The sequence below is a fragment of the Tamandua tetradactyla genome, chromosome 1 (assembly GCF_023851605.1).
Source record: "Tamandua tetradactyla isolate mTamTet1 chromosome 1, mTamTet1.pri, whole genome shotgun sequence".
Lineage (NCBI taxonomy): Eukaryota > Metazoa > Chordata > Mammalia > Pilosa > Myrmecophagidae > Tamandua > Tamandua tetradactyla.
The window spans coordinates 85,589,239-85,613,151 of NC_135327.1; the positions used below are offsets into that span (position 1 = coordinate 85,589,239).

The 23,913-nt window shown below is 41.5% G+C and overlaps 1 protein-coding gene across 2 annotated transcripts in view; it reads left to right on the forward strand.

Annotated features, from left to right (window-relative positions):
- The window catches only part of AOAH (acyloxyacyl hydrolase), a 224,956-nt gene that overhangs the window by 119,976 nt on the left and 81,067 nt on the right, over positions 1-23,913 (forward strand). For both annotated transcript variants that reach the window (XM_077119693.1, XM_077119705.1), the window contains exon 12: positions 10,975-11,066. In XM_077119693.1, coding sequence (XP_076975808.1) covers positions 10,975-11,066 — 92 coding nt within the window. The remainder of the gene's footprint in view (positions 1-10,974; positions 11,067-23,913) is intronic.

Consider the following 23,913-nt stretch of genomic DNA (forward strand, 5'->3'; position numbering starts at 1 on the left):
AGGCACTTATTTAAAATAAAGATTCTAGGGCCTCACCACAAACTCGGCCGGAGGTCTGTGTTTTAAACAAGATCCCCATGAGATTCTGGGAAACACTGCTGAAGGGGGCAGGGGGTGGGTGAGGAAACGGGATGCTGGCCAGAGGCTGCTGCAACAACTCAAGGCCCTCCGATAGTAGGATTCCGTCACAAGGTTTGGTGACAGCTTCTTGGTAGAAGGTGAGGGAAGGGAGGAAGATAAAAATGAGATCATTTCTTACGAGACAGAAAGTAGGGAATGAAAGCTCAGTTAGGGCAGCCACTGTGAAGTCTTCTCCCTCCTCTCCCCATTCTAGATTGACTGTGGCCTTTGGGCTTCTGCCAGGGTCAGACTCTGGCTGTTCCGGAATTACAGAAATGCCCCGTTCCAGACAAATGGCAGCCTGGCTGCTTTAGGTTAGACTGGCCAGACCTTTACACAATCAAATAAAGGTCTTGGAAGAATCAGCCTCTGCGGTGCATATCTTGTTGCTGTTTCTGGCCTTTGGAGGATTTATTTTTTCTTTTTGTGAAAGAATTCTTTACATTGGACCCACAAAAGAATTTGTGGTTGTCTTTGTGAATGAGCAGAACATTTTAAACTCCTGTTTTCTCAGTTTTATTTGGATATAGTTCTCCAGTCACCTGGAAAAAAAAAATGATGGGAGGAATGGAATTCAGTAAAAAGAGTCCAGCTTCACAGAGCATTTTTTATTGGGTGTGAGGCGTTTAGATAAATGCATCCCTCGACTCATTTATGGAATAAATAAATCATGGGTTTAGAGCTTAAATAATAAATAATAAAAAATGGGAAAAGGGAGAAGTTAAGATAAGCTGACAAGGTGAAAACAAAATAAAATAGGCTTTATTTGGGCAAAATGATGAAAAATTGAGTGTTGCCTGCTATTCTGTCCTCTTTATATTAAAAATGTATAGTAAAATACATTGTATTTTACTAGAACTCTTTATTTGACCGTTTCCTTACTGCCCCTATAAGTTTTTGGACTGACATGAGGTCAAAGATGAGATGCTATACTCTATCCCTGAAAAGTACTTATTTAGCTCAAGTTAAAGTTTAAATGTACATAGAATATGCATCATTCCAGGGGTTGAGCAGTTATTGTGACTGGTCTGTGTGCATGTAGTATTTTTTCAGGGTTATATTTGGGGGTATTTTGTTACATAGCAACAGGTAACTAATATACTTGCTGTTTGGAGGTCTTTAATGTTTTTTTGGTGGATCTTCCTCAGACATAATATGATTAATTCAGCCTTGGGCTTGTGTCTGTGGAGCTACCAATGCTTGAATAATTTTTCCCCTACCCCTCTTTGCCTCGCTACAGGACTCACAGTAGCTAGTACTTCTTTCAGGGTACCTTCCCCAAAGCCCTACATCTGGGATAGGCATCCCTTCTAAGTTCTGGCACAGAGCCCTGGACTTCTTATCAATACCACTCACCATTAACTTTTATTGAGCACTTACAATTGTAAACTTCGTGCGTGGATTATTTCCTTTAATCCTCTCGACCACCCAATAAGATAGGTGCCATCATGAATGGATTTCACAGCTAATGAAACTGAAGCACAGAGAGATTAAGGAGAGTCTTCAAGGTCACCCAGCCGGGAAGTGTTTATTGCCTGTGTCCCCTCCTGGACTGTGAACTCCATGAAGAAAGAGCCCACGCTGCCTGGTACACTGAGTGCCCAGTACAGGCTGGTACTTGATGGGTTCTCTCCATAGAAAGGTAATAGATAGAGATGACAGATGATTAGATAGATGATAGACAGAAAATAGATGGATGAATGGTTGGTTAGATAGATGATAAATATATGGAAGATAGTTTAAAATAGATAGATAGATAGATAGATAGATAGATAGATAGATGGATGGATGGATGGATGGATGGATGGATGGATGGATGGATGGATGGATGGATGGATGGATGGATGGATGGATGGACAGACAGATGGACGGATGGACAGATAGACAGATGGATGGACGGACGGTTGGACAGACAGATGGATGGACAGAGGGACAGATAGAAAGAGATTAGATGTGTGTGCATGTATTTGTTTACTGAATTATAGGGCTTCAGCAGCCTTCCCCTATTTGAGACTCATTCCTCTGCACATGGAATTCTAAAGTTTATGAATAAAATTCACAGAGTTAAATTCTTGAAGCTGTCTATATCAAAGCATTATTTTGTGAGAACAGTGCCATGTCTAATCTAGTTAAGCCTGAGATCACAGGGGCAGAAACCAATATCTTCTCTCCCTGTTCTCCCAGAACTTCATCTGCCAGTTCCCATTGGAAGATGAGTCTACAGAGCAGCCGGGTATTTTGTTCTCGGCGGCTGCTTTACGTCTTCCCACATCAGGCCATAGCAGGCCCTGGGTGTATGTGAGCAGGGTGTGTATGTGTGTGTCTGTTAGGGACATGTGCTGTTTCTGGATTTATTCTCAAAATATTCATTCTCCACTCTCCATAAATTAGACATGGCCTCCAGAAAAAAGAAACAGAAAGAAAGATTGTGGCTACTGGCAGGGTATCTGTGGGTTTCTGAACCTTTTACCCAAAGCGGTGTCTGGGAGACCATCCCCTAAACAGGCAGCCAGGCAGCCTCATTTTTAACAGCGGGCAAATCCAGCTTGGCTCAATCTTGTAAATTCCATGAAATCAGGCAGCTCTGGGGAGAAGCAAGGACCAGATACAAACAGGTTATTAAAGCTGAGGATTGCAAAGATCCTGCCTGCTGAAAACTTCCCCTTGTTAGTTCCACCAGAAACTAGGTGCAAATCCCAGCTCCACTATTGCCAACTCTGTGAATTTGGCACAGATCTGTGTCCACCGTAGTTTTCCTGGCCCTGAGTCACCCTATAAAAATAATTCTCCCATCAATGGAAAATGCAGAAATCCTCCACAGCCGGAGCCAGCAGCAGGAGGTACCCAAAATAAAGGGGGTCTTCCAGCACCCTAGTTGGAGTGAGGCTTGGTCATTTAATTTCCAGCAGCCAGACTGCCATTTGTCTGAGGTGTGGATTCTTGTTCTTTTCCAAGAAGAAATATTCAGCATTTAATAGATGGTAGTTGCTCAAAACATGTTTGGGGAAGAGGAGAAAGGGGTGAAAATTAATCCCTGCCTCACAGAGTTGTGCCATTAAGCTAAACAATTTGGGCAAGTTTCCTCTCTCAGTACCCCATTCTGGTTGAAAATGCAGAAATTATCTAGGAAGGACAGTACATTCAAACATCATAAATGGGTTTGCAATTCACTTGTAGGATTTGTTTAGAGAGCAAAGCCTAAAGGAATGGGACTAAGGCAGGAAGGTTTGGGTGAGGGTCAAGGAGGGACCCAAAAGGTTCATAACAGAGTTCCTATAAAAGACAATAAGGTGGGGAGGCAGGGTGATGCTCAGCATGCAGGAGGTCAAGAGGCATAAAGCAAAGAACATAGCAAACCACTTTAGACCCCAAACCACAGGACTGGAAGACTGGAAGTCCCAATGTTAAATAGACAGCCATTGCCCCTGAGTCTAAGCTTTGAGACTCTCATCTTGTTATCAAAGCACCAACCCAGGAGCAATTTTCTTCTTCTGGTCAAACAACAGTCTCCCTTGCCTGCTTTGAAAGTTCAATTCCTGAGAAATAAATAAGAGACTTATTTAGCTGATGATCATATTTTTCATATTTTTCCAACAGCAGTTAGCTACAGATTTTGTAGCTAACTATAAGGGACTTTGTGCTATTTGAAAATGATGAATTTAGGTCTAATTCAGTTAGGAGTGTTAGATAAAGGAATACACCATGCAGATAGTCCACAGTCTTGCTGGATGGGGAGGGCCTAAATGTAGATGATGAAATAAAGGCACTAAGGATATTCCCTCTGACATCAGCAGACTTGCAAAATCAAAATGGATGTGTGGTTGATGCCATTACTCTCTTTCTCTCGTTTAGCAAAGCTTTAAGGAATCCAAATGTCAGTTGCTTCTTGAAGTTAGCGTCAAAACATCCCAAAATCCAAATTGTTGTATTTACTAAGAGTTCATGAAAAATGAAAACCACACGTGCTTTCTCAATGCATAGAAATACACACATACACACACACACCCAAAGTAATGTTAAATGAAAATATTATCCCAAAATAGCAGATATCTGCCAATTATGACATAAAACACATTTAAGTCATTTATAAAAGTATTGCAAGCAGTTGACCTAAAATTTACTGACGTTGCTTACACTCTTAAAAATTTAGGGAACTTTTTCTTAGTAAAAATCAAGTCTTTCCACATACGTACATTTAAGATGAGTTTCCTAAGAATGTAAATGTGCAAGAGGAATAAGCAAGATTTGATGAGGAAAATCTTAATTTGCATTCTTCCTGTCTTAAATAACTGCAATAGCTTGGTTATAATGTGTGAATAAGGCTTTTAGTGTTTAATGTGATATGACTTAAACATTCTCTTTTTGCTAGGGTCTGTAAAACATTTCCTGTTAGTGGTGGTTACTTTTCATTTTTATGCACCAAATTTACTAGAGAAGAAAAAAATGTGTTGAGGCTTCCATTGGTCTACTCAAATCTTTTCTATTATCCTGCAATAAACTTCATTCCCTTTAAACCTAGGACAGTATATTTGGAAAAGGATACTAAGTGATCCACCCTAAACATGATGCTCTGTATAATGTAGACTGTCAATCTTCTTCTCTCACTGTCTCTTAATCCTCTCAACAGTCCTGTTGAAGTAAATTTGGTAATGTTCCTACAGCCATCAGAAATACTGAAATTGAGACACTGTTAAAGGTAAACCTTCCCTGATTTCACATAGCAAATGACAGTAAAATCTTGCTATAGCACCATAAGTGAAGAAAAAAAAAATCCAACCAGAAAAACACAGGTTTGCATTTCCACCCTGGGCTCAGCTGCAATTCAGCACCAGCCACTGTCCACTGCAGCTGAGATCCTGATGGAGATAATTCCAGCTCTGCCTGCAACTTCTGAATAGCAGTAAGGATTCCAAGAATCTCCTGGTTAGTTGAGTCCAGTTTCTACAATCTCTCTAATTCAGAGAGATTGAGCTAGGTGGATGCTAGAGCATTATAGATGACATTTTAGAAAATGACATTTTCTAAAACAGAATCATTTGCCATTTTCCAACCTGTCCCATCCCCTTCCTCACCCAACATTGTCTGTTCTCCCACAAGAGATAAGAACTTAATCACCCATCTCTCATTGGGAATGGGGGCTAGAAGGAGGATGGGAACAATTTCCAATTGTGTTGTATCCAAATCAGATCCCCTGATTCCTACAGCAATGCCTTTTCCCTACTTTGTTGGCACACCCCAGAACTGCCATCCCCTCCACCATTATGCCTGGGCCCCAAGGGAAACAGACATACCTCCCTAGGCCAAGAGAGTCCTTGTCAACTTCCTTCATGTGAAAGGAGAGCAAGTCCATCCAAAATCAGAAGCCTCATTCCATACCCAGTTTCCCAAGCCTGGGGTCATCAATGTACAGATGACTGAGAAAAGGGTGAGGAATGTGTCAGGGGAATAGTGTATAATGCCTAAGAAAGGTGCATCACACGTAGGGCATTGTGGTGGAGAGACCACGTGAGTGCCCTGCCAGTTACACTTGGAAAGTTTACCAAGCCTGGGATGGATGCCTGATTTCACCAGCTATGGGATGGCCTCACAGCCCACAAGGGGGCCCGGAACAGGAATGCTACTTCCTGGACCAGCTCTCTCCATGGAAGGGTGACTATCTGAAGCAATCAAGTCCTCTCTTGGGAAGACTGAATGGAAGACTTTCAGAGAGAAGGAACAGATACTAGAATTGGCAAGAGCAGTTTCCTTTGGGAAATGACCTTGAAACAAAAGTAACTTCCAAGTACACCACCAGGCAGAATATCCCAGAGTTCATTGAGCAGAAGAGCTTACACACCAAATCAAGATGCTCAAATTAGGGCCACGGTGGCTCAGCAGGCAGGAATACTTGCCTGTGATGCCAGAGAACCCGGGTTCGATTCCCGGTGCCTGCCCATGTGAAAAAAAAAACAAAAAAAGGTGCTCAAATCACACAATTTTGTAATGTCGTTGTAAAACACACAGCAAGAAGCATGGATAAAAAGATGGGGTAGACAAATCAATAGGCCATGCCCTTGTTCCTGAGGCTTATTCTTGTGAAGCTTGTGTAGGTAGCGGGGAAGCTTAGACTACCTATAGGTATGCCTAAGTGTTACTTCTGGAGGACCTCTTTTGTTCCTCAGATGTGGCCTCACTCTAAGCCCAACTCTGTAAGTGAAATCATTGCCCTCCCCCCTACGTGGGACATGGCATCCAGAGGTGAAAGTCTCCCTGGCAACTTGAGAGATGATGCCCAGGGATGAATATGGCCTTGGCATTGTGGGATCAACAATTCCATCCTGGTCAAAAGGGGGAAAGAAGTATATCTAATAAAGTATCAGTGGCAGAAAGAGTTCAGAGTCAAGAGGCTACTCTGGAGGTTGCTCTTGCACAACCTTCAGTTAAACATTGCTACCTATCATAACCTGCAAAACCCCAACCAGGACCATTCCAGCCAATCCTAAAGAACACCTAGGGCAATTTATAAGTTTCCACAAGGGTTCCATGCACTAGAGCAACTTACCAGAAACTTACAACCTCCAGATGGGTCCCTGGACAAGGTAAGTCCTGAAACCTAGAGGGGCCAGCCTGTCCAGAACATCAGATAGTTCCATCTCCCTACCCCATATTAGTGACAGACCCTTCCAATATGAAAAAGTTAGAATGGTCATAGCCCAAACACCACTAAAGAGAGGGATAAAAAGATCAAAGATGATGGTGGAGTTATACAGAGAAGATAGGATTAACAAATGAATGTGATTGCTGAATCATTAAATTGATATCTCTTTTAGTCTCAAATATCTTAGAGCAACTAGAAGTAAAAACCTTAAATTGTGGAATTGTAACCCATCTTAAACTCTGAAATATATTCTACAACTAACTGTGGTGCTGTGCTTTGAAATTTATTGCTTTTTTATATATATGTTATTTTTCACACACAAAAAGAAAAAAGTCGATTATGACGATAAAAAAAATATTTAAGCCTTCTAGCCTCCTATATTCTGGAGCAGCTAGAAGGAAAAATCTGAGAGGATCATATGGTAGCCCATGACAAACTCTGGGTTCTGTCCTGTAACTACTTGTTGAAGAGTGCTTTGAAAACTATTGCTTTTTTATTTCTTTGCTTTGTATATATGTCATATTATACAATAAAAAAATTAAAAAAAAAAAAAAGATGGGGTAGAAGAAACAGACCACCCGAATCCTGGCTATGCAAGATTCCTATGACCTGCCTTGTTTTCTGCCTCCTCAGCCTTCCTCACTGAAGATGTGGTCATCAGGACCAGAGTTGAGGTTGAACAATGAGGCTTAGCAGAGACAAAGGCCAGAAATCAAGACTTGCTGCTTTCAGAGAGATGCAGGGGCGACCACTGGTTAGTCTGCCAAGAAGCTCAGGTTTTAGCCATGTTTCTAAGGAAAAGTACCAGAAAATAACCATAAATGGATCTCACCAATGGGTGGCCAATTTAGGGATGATATGACTGTCAGCATGATCCCTACTTTATGTTTTGATATTTCTATCCTTTCTTTATTTTAGTATAATTCTTGTTTGGTCCACCCAATTTACTATATATATTTCATTTATTCATGTTTTAAAGGTTACTAATGTAGTACATTTCATAAATACTGCCTACATCTCACAAGCTAATTGCTTACTATCTATGTTTAACACATCGTGAGTTTCATCCATTGTTTTTGCCTTTCTTATCTTCTCTAGCAGAATTGGATATTCTCAAATGCTACAGTGAACACATTATAAGCAGAAAAATATAGGGTAATAAAGTAAAATAAAAGGCATAGGAAAGTTTACTTTATAGTGAAAGAAGCAACAGAAATTGAAAGAGAGAGTAGCTGAGTCACAGCAATGGTGGAGTTTTAAAATGTGCCTGCTGTTTAGGTGACAAAGTACCAGTCACTAGAGCTGTACAGTACTCACACACTCTCCGGGTCTCCAGCTCATCTCAATGGAGAGATGTTGAGATACTTCTGTCTTACTTAATTCCCAGTATGTCCTTATTCAGAATCTCCTTTCCATGAATATGTTTTTAGTCCTTCAAAAAGGGAAATAATAATTAATACAGGTATAGTCCAGGAAGCTGTTCTTTCCAATCACATTTCCAGTGCCGGAAATCAACACACTGAAGAAGAAAGATGGGGATCAACATGGGGATGTGGAAGTAAGAGGCAATTTAGGAAGAGTTGGGGCAAGCCCAGAGAGCCATTGCAAAGGCATCCTGGGATGGCTGTCGTGTTTGAACATATTTGATTTTTATATGGCTTATTTTGAAAAATAAATCAACGCAGTAGAAGAGTTCATATCTCGGCCCCCTGAATAATAAGAACTACAAACAAATTGTCCAATTTAATCCACAATTGAAAGATCTACATTTTTATTTTATTTATTTGAGTATTCATGTCACTCTGATTACTTGAAGAAGTTTTCTTGAGTTTGCCATGTTTAAAGAATGTTGGTAGATAGAGGTATTTATATGAAACAAGCTGTTAACAGACGTTTTCTCTGGGAAGGAGATAATGGGAAACTTTCACTTCTACATTGTAAATCACTATGATGTTTGAATTTTTATAACAAATATGTAATACTTTTGTATTCAGAAAAAATAATAAAAATACATTTTCAAGTGTTTGATTATGGTAAAGGCTTAGCTTTTCTTTCCCTCACAGACTTCAGATTTGGATTCACTTTAGAAGAGAATATCATCGTTGGGTGAGGATGAAAGCAAGGCAGGGCATATGGAATTTGAAAAATCAGAGTCAAGACTATAATTACTTTGATGTGACTTGTCTTTAGATACTATCTTTAATTTATGTACTTATTTTAATATTTTTATTGAGAAATCTTCACACGCACACATTCCATACATGGTGTACAATCAGTGGCTCACAGTATCATCATATAGTTGTGTATTCATCACCATAATCATTTTTAGAACATTTGCATCCCTCCAGAAAAAGAAATTAAAAGAACAAAGAAAAACTCATATATCCGATACCCCTAACCCCTCCCTCTCATTGATCACTATTATTTCAATCTACCCAATTTTTTACCCTTAATCCCTCCCATTATTTATTTATTTATTTTTAAATCATTATTTTTTAATTTATTTTTAATTTTAAAATAACATTAAAGGAAGACTTGAAGTTTTTCATGCTTATCCAAAAGCGACATAAGCTTTCCATGTTGAGAAATGCAGGTGCAGATGGAGATGATATCACTACACCCCTTACATAAGCTGCTTCCCGCAACAATGCATTGAGGTTGTCACTGAGTTTACTGTCATCCAAGGCAAAAAAGGAACATTGGGTTTTGGAATATTTATCCAAACTAAGATTCCCAGATGAAATACAGGACACCCAGTTAAATCTGAAATCCACATAAATAATGAATAATTTTTTTTAGTATATGTATATCCCAAACATTACATGGAAAATACTTATACTAAATTTTTTTCCTGGTTTACATGAAATATGATTTTAAGGGGGGATCCTGTATTTTTATTTATATCTGGCTGCCCTATTCCAAATACATCAGTCCAAATAAGCATTTTCTAGAAATTAGACCCCAGGAGGCATTTATCCCAGAGGTCACTTATAAAAGGAACAATAAGGACGCACAGCCAACATCATTCTTCTGCTGTGATTCTGCACAAGCCATAGAGTGTGGTCCAAATGAATCCTATTTTGGGCAACATTTCATGTTGGGGTCCTCGAATAAGGGTCTGTGGAAGAACTTCAGGAGTCTGTGAACCTCCTGAAATTGTAGGCTTTATTGTGGATATATGCATCTGTGTGGCGAAAGGAAACTTAATTAGATCCTTGAAGGTGCCTGGGACACCGTGAAGGTCAGGAGACATTACCTTTTTGACAGAAAGCATAGCTTTAGACTCAGGAAAGGCATTTTTGCTGCTGACTTGGGTGTTATTACTTTTCAGGCTATTGACTTTCCAATTATCTTACGTAAAAAATGGAGACAATCTCAGAGCATTTTAAAGGGTGGGAAGTTTACACATCCATTGAAGTATCTCTTTCAAATATATGAGATGCCATGTGTTCTATATCTTCCACAGAAGCTGAATGGAAGTCAGTTCATGAATGATGCTGATTACTGTGCATACACCTATGTCTTACATGCCAAAAACTATTTGAGAGAGAGGGAGAGAGAGGAACGATATCCAGGCAATGGACAATCCTAGTAGCTGGAGAAAACCAGTGGCCACCGTGATGGTTTGGAGCTATATGTACTCGAGAAAAGATCATATTCTTAAAGCTAATCCATTTCTGTGGATGTAGACCCACTGCATGTAGGATCTTTTGGTGAGAAGGCTCTTAACTTGAGATGCTACCCACCTCTTTCTGGGTGGGCCTTGATCTTCTTACTGGGGTTCTTTATAAGATGGTTTTAAAAAAAATAAAGATACAGAAAAAAAAAATTCCAGAGAAGATGAGAGGGGAAAGCCAGAGAGAAGCCAAGAGTGAAAAGTCAGAGACACTGAAAGACACACAGAAACAGAGAGGAAGCCAGTCAAGTCAGAAGCTGGAAGCAACAAAACCCAGGAGAGAAATGAAAGATCAGTGGACACCACCATGTGCCTGGACATATGACAGGTGCTAAGGAAGACCAGTAGCCGGTCTTAGGGGACAAGGTATCATCTTGTTGATGCCTTGGTTTGCATGTTTCCACAGCTTCAGAACTGCAAGCTTGTAAATTAATATATCCCCATTGTAAAAGCTAACCCATTTCTGATATATTGCATTTCATTAGCTTTGGCAAAGTGAAATAATCACTTCTGATAATTACTACTTTATTTTTTTCTTTAGAATGCCTTTGTCAATTTACCAACAGCTCTGACCAATGAGCTCAACTGGCCCCAACTCTCTGGCACTACTGGATTTCTGGACTCCACTAGTGGGTATGTATATTTGCACGCCCTCAAACATTTCACTGTATCTGTATAAGAAAAGAGCAAGGAAATGGGATTTCTTCCCAAGGTGTGGAAATGGGAATTACTAGGAGTTGCTTCTAGAACATGAGTGACACAACAAAATCCACCACTGACATTGAGTCCACCATACAAGGGACTGTCATTGAAATGTATTTTATCAGTGCTGGCAAAAGGGACTCTGCAGAGGCTCCAGAGTTAACCTCTGGTGAAAAATACTCAAATGCATCACTGAATTTTTCTGATTCAAAGGACAGAAGTTTGCTTGATTCTTACTCTCAGAAATTAATATGTATAAAGGTAATAGCTAAAATTAATTTGAAAGTCTCAAGTGTATGTCAGCAGTCTGGCTTTCAAGCCTGGATTTAGATGAAAAAGCAGATGAGTCTGAGTGAAGCACAAACCCAATTTGCTGTGGGCCTGGGTGTTGGCTCGGGGATTGGGTTCTGCTTCCCAGGGCTTATACCAGGCAGGAACATCTGTGATGCTGCTGAGGCTTCCCAGGTGTTACCAACATGGTGGAAAGCCCCAGGAATGAGAGGATATTACCTCTCATCCCTCTTAATATTTATAAAACCATAATAAGCATAAGGAAAATGGTAGATAAATGACTTCCCTATGTAGAAGAAGAAGGATTAAGTTTTGGTTTTTGGTCTGAAGGCAGAATCAACCAGAAAGCCCTCCCTGACTCAACAATTCCAGAAAGGAGGATGAGATGAGCCATGGCAATTGTAGAGTAGACAAGTGTACCTGGGACCTAGTTTACCCAAATTGGTGAGGAGCACAAATGCCCAAGGGACAGTCAGTTATAGTCTTAGCATCCCTTTTTTTTTTAACAGAGGACATTTCCTATCTGAATAATTTGTTTGATTGTTATGTTTCATCCTTTAAAGATTCTTGTTGAATGCTTACCTCCTACTCAAACACTGAGCTAGGTGATACAGATGTTTTAAAGGTAAATAAAGCTTATCCTGTCTCTGAAGTTGATTACAATCATGAAGAGAGAAGACATATGTACAAATAATGATAATACAAGATGGGAAAAAAGAGATCAAGAGATGTGCCAAAAGACAGGCCTCAACACAGAGCTAAAGGGTTCAGTGGACAAAGAATTCATAGAAATGATCAACATCCACCTCCTTTTAGGGTTTTAGGCAAGGGACCTACACCTGAAAGAATTTAGGAGATTGCAGTGATGAAAGGGGCAGGCAAGAAGCCAGGAAATAAAATCAACTTTCAGGAAAACTTATTTTTATGTAGGAATCATCTATGACTATTGGGAAAGCAGAAGGAATGTGTTTTCAAGCTTAGGTGTAGGTTTTCATGTTTAATCTTTTAAAATAAGCAAGCAGGTCCTTGTGATTAGTGCCAGAATACTAACAATTACAATAACAGTGAGAGTAAGAAGTAACCTTGAGAGGCATTCACTATATATGAAGCACTGTATTGAGTGTTATATAGTGACTATCTCATTGAATCGCTTTCCTGGGTACGTGGTACTATTTTCTGAATTTTGTAGTTGAGGAATCTGAGGGTGAATGTATTAGTTAGGGTTCTCTAGAGAAACAGAACCAACAGGGAACACTTGCAAATATAAAATTTATGAAAGTGTCTCACGTGACCGTAGGAACGCAGAGTCCAAAATCCACAGGGCAGGCTGCGAAGCCGATGACTCCAATGGATGGCCTGGATGAACTCCACAGGAGAGGCTCACCAGCCAAAGCAGGAATGGAACCTGTCTCCTCTGAGTCCTCCTTAAAAGGCTTCCCATGATTGGATTTAGCATCACTAATTGCAGAAGACACTCCCCTTTGGCTGATTACAAATGGAATCAGCTGTGGATGTAGCTGATGTGATCATGACCTAATCCTATGAAATGTCCTCATTGCAACAGACAGGCCAGCGCTTGCCCAATCAGATGAACAGTTACCACAACTTGGCCAAGTTGACACCTGTCCCTAACCATGACAGTCCACCCCTTGTCAACTTGGCACATATATATATATATATATATATATATATATCACCTTAGACCATACTTAATTTCCAAATGAAAACAAATAAGCACAGATTTTTTCTTTTACCTGACAATACTCAACTGTCCTGCATATAACTGGAAACACATTAAATCTCTCCAGAATAGCGTGCAAATCCTTGGGCAACATTCATTCTTAAACTTGATATCTTACAACTTAAATAGTATAACACAAACAAAACAGCATTACAGTCCTCGTTTCTGTAACTGATCACGTGGTCGAAGTTCATATTTATCACTACCTTCTTCCACTACCCATTCCATGTTCCCTTTCCCCTCAGCAAGCACTTCAGCTGGCCGTGGTTCTTTACCTGGTGGGGTGACCCAAACCTTCATTCCTGAAGTCTCAGAGCCATTAGTGGTCCTGCCTGGATTGTGTTGTTGCAGTTTTCCATTGATTTTAATCACAGGGCATGGTAGTACTAATAGACGCCCCAGGGGATCTCCTATATTCCAAGAAAACTCTTCTTTACCTCCATTATGTAGTTGCAGTCCTACTTCCTTCTGATAGTCAGGGTCAATTACCCCAGACAATAATGTAATCCCCTTCTTGGTGTGTTGATCCAGAGGCATAAGTAGCCCAAAGTGGCCAGGTGGCAATCTTAACTTCCAGTTCAGTGGTATCACTGTTGTTTCTCCTGGAGAAAGCACACCCCGTTTTGGAACTAAAACCTGTAGACCAGCAGAACCCAGGGTAGCAGGGACAGGAAGCAAAAATTTTCCTAGTGGATCACTAGGAGTAACAGTGAGTGGCACCACACCCATTTCCACCCCTTGGATCCTGGACCCATGGATCCTGGCTATGGGAGAAACAGCACCATACAGCGGACGCTGATTCAGAGCATACACAGCTTCCTGGAGAACATTACCCCAGCCTTTCAAGTTTTTGCCACCTAGTTGGCACCGTAATTGAGTTTTCAAAAGGCCATTCCACCGTTCTATCAATCCAGCTGCTTCTGGATGATGGGGAACATGGTAAGACCAGAGAATTCCATGAGCATGTGCCCATTCCCGCACTTCATTTGCTGTGAAGTGTGTTCCTTGATCCGAAGCAATGCTATGTGGAATACCATGACGATGGATAAGGCATTCTGTAAGCCCACGGATAGTAGTTTTGGCAGAAGCATTGCGAGCAGGGAAAGCAAACCCATATCCAGAGTATGTGTCTATTCCAGTTAGAACAAATTGCTGCCCCTTCCATGAAGGGAGTGGTCCAATGTAATCAACCTGCCACCATGTAGCTGGCTGGTCACCTCGGGGAATGGTGCCATATCGGGGGCTGAGTGTGGGTCTCTGCTGCTGGCAGATTGGGCACTCAGCAGTGGCTGTAGCCAGGTCAGCCTTGGTGAGTGGAAGTCCGTGTTGCTGAGCCCATGCATAACCTCCATCCCTACCACCATGACCACTTTGTTCATGAGCCCACTGGGCAATGACAGGAGTTGCTGGGGAAAGAGGCTGACTGGTATCCATAGAACGGGTCATCTTATCCACTTGATTATTAAAATCTTCCTCTGCTGAAGTCACCCTCTGGTGTGTATTCACATGGGATACAAATATCTTCATGTTTTTAGCCCACTCAGAAAGGTCTATCCACATACTTCTTCCCCAGACCTCTTTGTCACCAATTTTCCAATTATGGTCTTTCCAAGTCCCTGACCATCCAGCCAAACCATTAGCAACAGCCCATGAGTCAGTATACAAACGCACCTCTGGCCAGTTTTCCTTCCAAGCAAAATGAACAACCAGGTGCACTGCTCGAAGTTCTGCCCACTGGGAGGATTTCCCCTCACCACTGTCCTTCAAGGACACCCCAGAAAGGGGTTGTAATGCTGCAGCTGTCCACTTTCGGGTGGTACCTGCATATCGTGCTGAACCATCTGTAAACCAGGCCCGAGTTTTCTCTTCCTCAGTCAATTCACTGTAAGGAACTCCCCAAGAGGCCATAGCGCTGGTCTGGGAAAGAGAAGGTAATGTGGCAGCAGGAGTGGAAACCATGGGCATTTGTGCCACTTCTTCATGTAACTTACTTGTGCCTTCAGGACCTGCTCTGGCTCTATCTCGTATATACCATTTCCACTTTACAATAGAGTGCTGCTGTGCACGCCCAACTTTATGGCTTGGTGGGTCAGACAACACCCAACTCATGATAGGCAACTCAGGTCTCATGGTAACTTGGTGGCCCATGGTTAAGCGTTCAGTCTCTACTAAGGCCCAATAGCAGGCCAAAAGCTGTTTCTCAAAAGGAGAGCAGTTATCTGCAGCAGATGGTAAGGCTTTGCTCCAAAATCCTAAGGGTCTGAGTTGTGATTCTCCTATAGGGGCCTGCCAAAGGCTCCAGACAGCATCTCTATTTGCCACTGACACTTCCAGCACCATTGGATCTGCTGGATCATATGGCCCAAGTGGCAGAGCAGCTTGCACAGCAGCCTGGACCTGTCGCAGAGCCTCCTCTTGTTCAGGTCCCCACTCAAAATTAGCAGCTTTTCTGGTCACTCGATAAATGGGCCGGAGTAGCACACCCAAATGAGGAATATGTTGTCGCAAAATCCAAAAAGGCCAACTAGGCGTTGTGCCTCTTTTTTGGATGTGGGAGGGGCCAGATGCAGCAATTTATCCTTCACCTTAGAAGGGATATCTCGACATGCCCCACACCACTGGACACCTAAAAATTTTACTGAGGTGGAAGGCCCCTGTATTTTTGTTGGATTTATCTCCCATCCTCTGACACACAAATGCCTTACCAGTAAATCTAGAGTAGTTGCTACTTCTTGCTCACTAGGTCCAATCAACATGATATCATCAATATAATGGACCAGTGTGATGTCTTGTGGGAGGGAGAAACGATCAAGGTCTCTGTGAACAAGATTATGACATAGGGCTGGAGAGTTGATATACCCCTGAGGTAGGACAGTGAAAGTATATTGCTGACCTTGCCAGCTGAAAGAAAACTGTTTCTGGTGGTCCTTACTAATAGCTATTGAGAAAAAAGCATTTGCCAGATCAATAGCTGCATACCAGGTACCAGGGGATGTATTGATTTGCTCAAGCAATGATACTACATCTGGAACAGCAGCTGCAATTGGAGTTACCACCTGGTTGAGTTTACAATAATCCACTGTCATTCTCCAAGACCCATCTGTTTTCTGCACAGGCCAAATAGGAGAGTTGAATGGGGATGTGGTGGGAATCACCACCCCTGCATCTTTCAAGTCCTTAAGAGTGGCAGTAATCTCTGCAATCCCTCCAGGAATACGGTATTGCTTTTGATTTACTATTTTGCTTGGTAGGGGCAGTTCTAGTGGCTTCTACTTGGCCTTTCCCACCATAATAGCCCTCACTGCACGAGTTAGAGAACCAACGTGGGGATTCTGCCAGTTGCTCAGTATGTCTATGCCAATTATACATTCCGGAACTGGGGAAATAACTACAGGATGGGTCCGGGGGCCCACTGGACCCACTGTGAGACGGACCTGAGCTAAAACTCCATTGATCACCTGGCCTCCATAAGCCCCCACTCTGACTGGTGGTCCAGAGTGACGTTTTGGGTCCCCTGGAATTAATGTCACTTCTGAACCAGTGTCTAATAATCCCCGAAATATCTGATCATTTCCTTTTCCCCAATGCACAGTTACCCTGGTAAAAGGCCATCGGTCTCCTTGGGGAAGACTTAGAGGAAGGTTAACAGTATAAATTTGTGGCAGTGTAACAGGTTTCTCCCCCATAGGGACCTGGCCTCCCCTTCATTCAAGGGGCTCAGGGTCTGTAAACTGTTTCAAGTCTGGAAATTGGTTAAGGGGCCGTGACTCTGTGTTTTTGTAATTCAGGTTAGACTTCTGTTCCCTTGACCTAGAACTCTTTTGTTTATACAGCTCCAACAAGAATTTAGTAGGCTGCCCTTCTATTGTATTTCTAGGCACCCCATGATTTACTAGCCAATGCCACAAATCTCTGCGTGTCATATAATTTTGATGCCTCCTTTGAGTTTGTTGTCTATTATAATACCCACGTCTACCCTGTCTTTGGTGATTAAGTGCTGCCACCTGGCTTCTGCCAACTCGGGATCCTGTCATCCCCATTGTGTTTAAGGATTCCAGCTCAGTGACAGCAGTTCCTACAGTAATATCTGACCTACAGAGAAGTGCAACCACAGAGCTCTTGAGGGATGATGGTGCTAGTCTCACAAATTTATTTCTCACTGTTCTGGTAAAAGGTGCATCCTCTGGACATTCCTGGGGTGTAAGAGCAGGCTTTGCATGATAAATCCACTCTAACATCCCAATCTTTCTAAGCCTCTGGATCCCCTCATCTACATTATACCAGGGCAGTTCTGGCATTTCAACCTCAGGTAATGTTGGCCACCTTTTGATCCATGTTTCAACCAACCACCCAAACAAGCTGTTAACACCTTTTCTAACTGCTCTAGCTATAACATTGAATGCAGAATCTCTGCTTAGTGGGCCCATATCAATAAATTCAGCCTGATCCAGCCTTATATTCCTACCACCATTATCCCACACTCTTAAAATCCATTGCCACACATATTCCCCTGATTTCTGTCTATATAAATTGGAAAACTCACACAGTTCTTTTGGAGTATAATGTACCTCCTCATGTGTGATACTTTGTACCTCACCTTTAGGGGCCTGTTGGGACTTTAGTCTAGTTATAGGTCTAGAAGAAATGAGGGGTGGTGGGGGTGGGTCATGAAAAGAATTAGAAATATCTTCCAAGCCATTTTCTTCAGGGCTTTCATTTGCAGTTTCATCTGGTGAAACAGGATTAATAACTCTAGGGCTAATCCCTTCAGGAGGAGGTTGGGTGGCCAATTCCTCAAGGCAGGCTGGAGGTGGGGCAGCTATGTCCTCAGGGCAGACTATTACAGGGTTATCTAAAGAAGGCTCAGCATGGTCTAGGGTTTCAACCTCACCCCCAACATCATTATCAATCCATATGTCACCATCCCATTTTTCAGGGTCCCACTCCTTTCCAATCAATGCCCTCACTTTAATGGCAGACACCATGCAAGACTGAGATTTCAGTTTACGTTGTAAAGTTGCTACTCTAACAATAAGATTCTGAGTCTGATTTTCAGAGATCTCAAGTCTACGGCTACAGGAAAGAAAATTTTCCTTCAGGATACTCATAGAAACCTCTACATCTTTCAGACGGCACTTAAGCTTCTTATTTGAAGCCTTAAGCCCATCCCTTTCACCCTTTAATGTAGACAGTGTATCTAACAACAACCAACCAACATCTCTATAACTCTTATTCCTACAAAACTCTGTAAAGGTGTCAAAAACATTATCCCCCAGAGTCTGGCTTCGTACAAGCGAAGCATTAGGAGAATCGAATGATGATATTTTGACTATCTCCTTTGCCAACTCAGTCCATGGATTGGGAGTGTCATTCTGATTACGGGAATCAGAGTCCTTAGTGTCTCTGAGCCCAGTCAGAGTAGAAAACCATTCATAAAAACCCATTTTTAAGATTCTGTTCCTTAAGAACCACTCCCGGTACCAAGATGTATTAGTTAGGGTTCTCTAGAGAAACAGAACCAACAGGGAACACTTGCAAATATAAAATTTATGAAAGTGTCTCACGTGACCGTAGGAACGCAGAGTCCAAAATCCACAGGGCAGGCTGCGAAGCCGATGACTCCAATGGATGGCCTGGATGAACTCCACAGGAGAGGCTCACCAGCCAAAGCAGGAATGGAACCTGTCTCCTCTGAGTCCTCCTTAAAAGGCTTCCCATGATTGGATTTAGCATTACTAATTGCAGAAGACACTCCCCTTTGGCTGATTACAAATGGAATCAGCTGTGGATATAGCTGATGTGATCATGACCTAATCCTATGAAATGTCCTCATTGCAACAGACAGGCCAGCGCTTGCCCAATCAGATGAGCAGGTACCACAACTTGGCCAAGTTGACACCTGTCCCTAACCATGACAGTGAAATAGACATATCAAGAATCTTGACTAAGATCCCACAGCTAAAAAGAAGCAGTAGGTGAATAGAAACCCAAATCTGCCGTCGTGGAACCTCATGACATATCGTACCAAAGACAGGAATCTGGTGGACAAGGGCTCTCCTAGCTCATGACCCACAAGCCTGATGTATGGGTTTATTCTATGCGCTCCCTCATGCCATTGTCCCTTTGTTTGATAGCACAGCTGTGGGGTTGGGGAAATGACAATGAATCAAAGACCTGCTCCCCCAGTCCATATGGAGACTTGGCCTGCTTTGTTTCAGAACCTGGGCATATGCCTGTTACCCCTTCATAGGGTCCCAGTACTCTCAGCAGTTTGAGGTCTCCCAAGCCCCGCCTTCGCCCCCATCTTTCCGCTGCTGCAGATCCTGTTGTCTTTGTTTCCTGGAACACACCCAGAGAGTAGCTCAGCCACAGCAGCTTTCAGAAGAGTCTTCTTGATCTGCCCACTGAGAATATCAGAATTAAGAAAATAATATTCATGTCCTCCACCCAATCCATCTATCTATAAAAAAAATTACCTGGAAGTTTCTCTAAAGCATGGCTTTGTGAGAATAACAAGGATTGGTTAAGATTTAGAAATGGACACAGGTTATTCCGTATACTCTTAATAGCAGCTTAAATTTACAAATGGACCCTGTGAAGCTCAGCCACTTTTTGACTTGAAACCTCATGAAGTCGCCATAAAAGAAATACCAGCCTGATGTTTAAAAGTAGTTGCCAAGCAGTTTAAATCTTTTCTGGAATCATCCAAAGAAAGCTAAGGAGAAGAATCCATTTGCCATAGAAAGCAAAATGGGTGGAAATTTGTTTCCTCATGTTGTTTCCTCAGGTACAGCCCCCTCGTGCAGGTTGCCCCACATCCCCTACATGTAAATTTTCCCTAAACTCTCCCCAAACTTAGCACTTGCTCTCCAGCTGGCTCTGTTCAGTTTTTGTTGGTGAATTGCAGGGGAAGCCAGTCTCACTCTTCCTTTCTGTCCTCAGACCAGGGGTTAGCTCTCTTTTCAACATAAAATCCTACTAGCCCTCAATCCTGCAGCAGCTTCTACCCATGATGCAGCTCAGAGGCTGGCAGGCAAATAGGCTCTTCCTTAGAAGTATGGCAATGGGGGGGATGGAAGGGGAAAGTTTTGAGTCTTCAGAGACTGGTTTACTTGTACAAGGGCTCTGCAGAGAGATTCAGGCCCCATCTCACAAAGGAATTGCCATCTAGGTGTGGCTTCCGTGAAAGTCATCTCTATTCTGAGCTCTGTGCTGAATTAAGGTCTGTGCTGCTCTTTATAAAGAACACTTAGTCTTTGCTCAGGCAATTTGCTTAGTGCCAACTCTCTGTATTGTCCTTAACTGCTGTATTTCTAAGGAGGTTCACAGGACAGCTGGTTCTTCAGGCCTGCAGTGGCTTTACTCTCTGTGGGTCTGTCGGGTCCCAAGCCCTCTAGTCATCTCAGAATAATCTTTTTGCCAGCTGTTTCTGTGTGCTGTGCCTGTGTTCTCCTCCATGCAGCTATAATGTTTTATAAACCACTCTTTTTGATAGAAAAGAAAAGTCTCTGTTTTCAATATGAGATGCAATGAATTTCCCCCAATTAAAAGAAACACGGGGCAGCCACTCCCCAGGTATCACCATTCAACAGAGCAAAGCAGTTGTTACTGCTGTCTCTTCTGCCTTCATGTGAATTATACCTACAGGTATTCTATGCTAGGCCAACCTCCTTAATAAACGAACAAAAAGTGATAAAGTGCATTACAAATATAAAAAGAGAGATGAGCATTTAATGGAGAGCCTCTCCTTGCAGAATCATGAGAACGAAAAGAAAATTGACCCAGAAGACACCCTGGTAATAGGTATAGCAGCATCTTCAGGGATTTTGAGGAAATGTCCCTTTGAACCCAAATGCTTATCAATATGAAACCAAATTTATGAATTTCTCTATGTAACTAGATCTCCAGTTTGTGCGTCTAACTGTGATCAGCTTCATGTTACAGGTCTTATCTTTGCCAGAGCCACTATGACAAAGCTTGCCCAATGTGTGGGCTTAAACCACAAGCATTTCCATTCTCGTGGATTTGAAGGCTAGAAATCCAAAATCTAGCTGTTGGCAAGGTCACGCTTCCTCTCGGGGTTGGTAGCATTTTGGAGATGGACGTCTTCTGTCATGTGGCAATGTCCTTGCTTTCCCATGGCTTTCTATGATTTCTGGCTTCTGTGTCTTCAGGCTTTTCTGAGTACGTCCAAATTTCTTCTCCTTGTAAGGACTCCAGAAACATGAATGAAGCTCCCCTGATTCAGTTTGGCCACACCTAAATAGGATCTTAGCAGATCCTCTCACAAACAAACTAGTCCACATCTTAACTGATAATATGTCTTCAAAGGGACCTGATTACAAATGGGTTCACACCCACAGGGAAACAGATTAAAATTAAGAACACGTCTTTTGTTTGGGTACATGACTCAATCTAACACAGATAACAGTATTCTTCGGAAAATATACCTTGTGAAAACAAAACGATGCAGTTTGGTAGAGAAGATGGCTTCTTTCCCCATTTTTTTTCCATTCTATTCTTTGCCCCCTCAAAGTTTATGGAAGCATGAATTGTGACCCAAATTAAAATTATGTGCATGCATTAAAAGACAAACATAAGTCTTTAATTTTGCAAACCCTTAGTTCCTTCATCTGAGTCAACATTAACAAAATCTGTTCTCCTGACTCTCAGGCTTCAGAAAATCCTATGTTGTTTTTTTCCAGGCACCAATGTTATTCACAAAGCAATTGAGTAGATCAGAAGCAGAAAAAAGTCTGTATGAGGTTGATAACTCAGGGATTGGGACTCTCAAGTTAGGGAGAGAACTATAACTGTAATTGAGAAGAAAAAAAACTTACTTTTTTTAAAGATTAAAAAATAGTGCTTCGTGTTCACATGCCCTCCAAAAGCAATTCATGTAACAGGAAAATTCTATTTATGTTAAAGTGGCCAAGGCTCCATACATGTGGAGAAGGATGGGAAATAATACCAAAACTTCAGGAAGGAAGGGGTTCACATTTAAAAGCAATATCTAAAATTTCAGAGCCAGGTGAGTCAGTGGGGTGCAGTCGAAGGAAGACTGCATTTACGAGTTAAAGGGGTTCCAGTTCTGTGTGGTCCTAGATGGAAAACATAGCATCCTGGACCTCATTTATATAACAAAGTTGTGTTGGACCAGGTGATCTCTGAAGTTTTCTCTAATTTCCTGTTTACTCACTATACAGCTGCGTGATGTTAAAGTCCTTCTCCAATTTAATGATTCTACTTGACTTAGAAACTTTGGAAGAAATTGTTGGGGAAGAGAAGCTCCTTCTGAAAGAAGATATGCTTTCAGAACCATCTTTGCCAGCAGGCAGGGTTACTGTGCCATAAAGGTCAGGCTTGTGCATGGAAAACCCTGGACTGTGTGACACTGGGCGCTTGATGAGCTATTAAGTAAAAATGGCACTCCACATTGTCCTTTATGTGCACTCTCTTCTCCACAGCAAACCTTAGAGAGGAAAACTGGGAAGGAAGAAAGATCCACAAATCCTTAGCAAAAGTACCCACCTGAACCCTACCATATGGAAACTGAGTATTTATGGCTGTCCAAACCCCCTTCTTTTGAAAGTGGACACAGTCAGTCTGCTCAGGAAAGTTCTGCAGGCAGAGGACTAAAAGATAGAGAAGTTCTTCAAAACTGGGTGCAGAAGGAGGCTGGGCAGCAAACAGAGCTTTCAAAAGCAAAATTCAGTAAGAAGTTAAGTTAGACATAAAAAGTCATGAAATTCCTTTTCAATACAAGTTGAGAGCAGAATCTGTTCATCAGCATTCCTCCATCCACCGCAGTCTCACCCTCTCCATTCTGGGTTTTAATCCCATTAATTCATGGACATCACTGTTGGAGACAATAATATTTTCATCAATATATCTATCTCATGAGATTTTGTTAGCCTTCATCTTACTTCACTCTCAGCAGAATTTGATTCACTCTGGATTTTTAAGCACTGTATTTCCCAGACAGTTTAGACTGCAGTCAAATGTTAGATTCCCCAAACCTAACATGTAATATATTTATTTGGAAGCGCTCTTGGGATCAACATGGTGGAAATGAGAAGCAAGCATAAATGTTTGATTCAAAGAAAATGAAGCTAGTGACAAAATAATGCAAGAAAGAAAGTTACATAAACAAGAAATTTGTACACAGCCAAACTTAACTATAATTAATAGTTGCTTAATATGTAGAAAAATTAAATTAACTAAAATTATGATGCAACAATTTTGGAAGTATTGGTTTGGTAAATAAATACACTGTGGGGAATGCCACAAACACCCAAAAAAGTCATGAAAGCTAAAAGAACCAAAAACAGTTACCAAAGTTATCATGTCAAACTAGAAAGATAAGAGTTATCATGTCAAACTGGAGAGATAAGAGTAGAATCAGAAGATCAACATAAGTGGGTAGAAATATAGCAGATTTTGTACAGTAAATGTTGCTCCTTCCACTTCTGGATTAAATTTGCTATATTGGGCCAGCAACGCAGCAACTTAGAAAGAAGTAGCCAAAGTCATTGTAATAAGGGATACTGTTATTCAAAGACATTTAAAGACACATTTTTAATGAGAGGTATCCTAGAATCTGAGCATTAAGAGATTATCTATTCTCTCCCACCCAATAGGCATTACATGAGCAATTCTGGTATTGAAAAACAGTGTACAATTCCAAACTGAGTCACTTGGAATATTAAAAACAAAAAACAAGTTGGAGAGCAGGGTTTGGCAGCT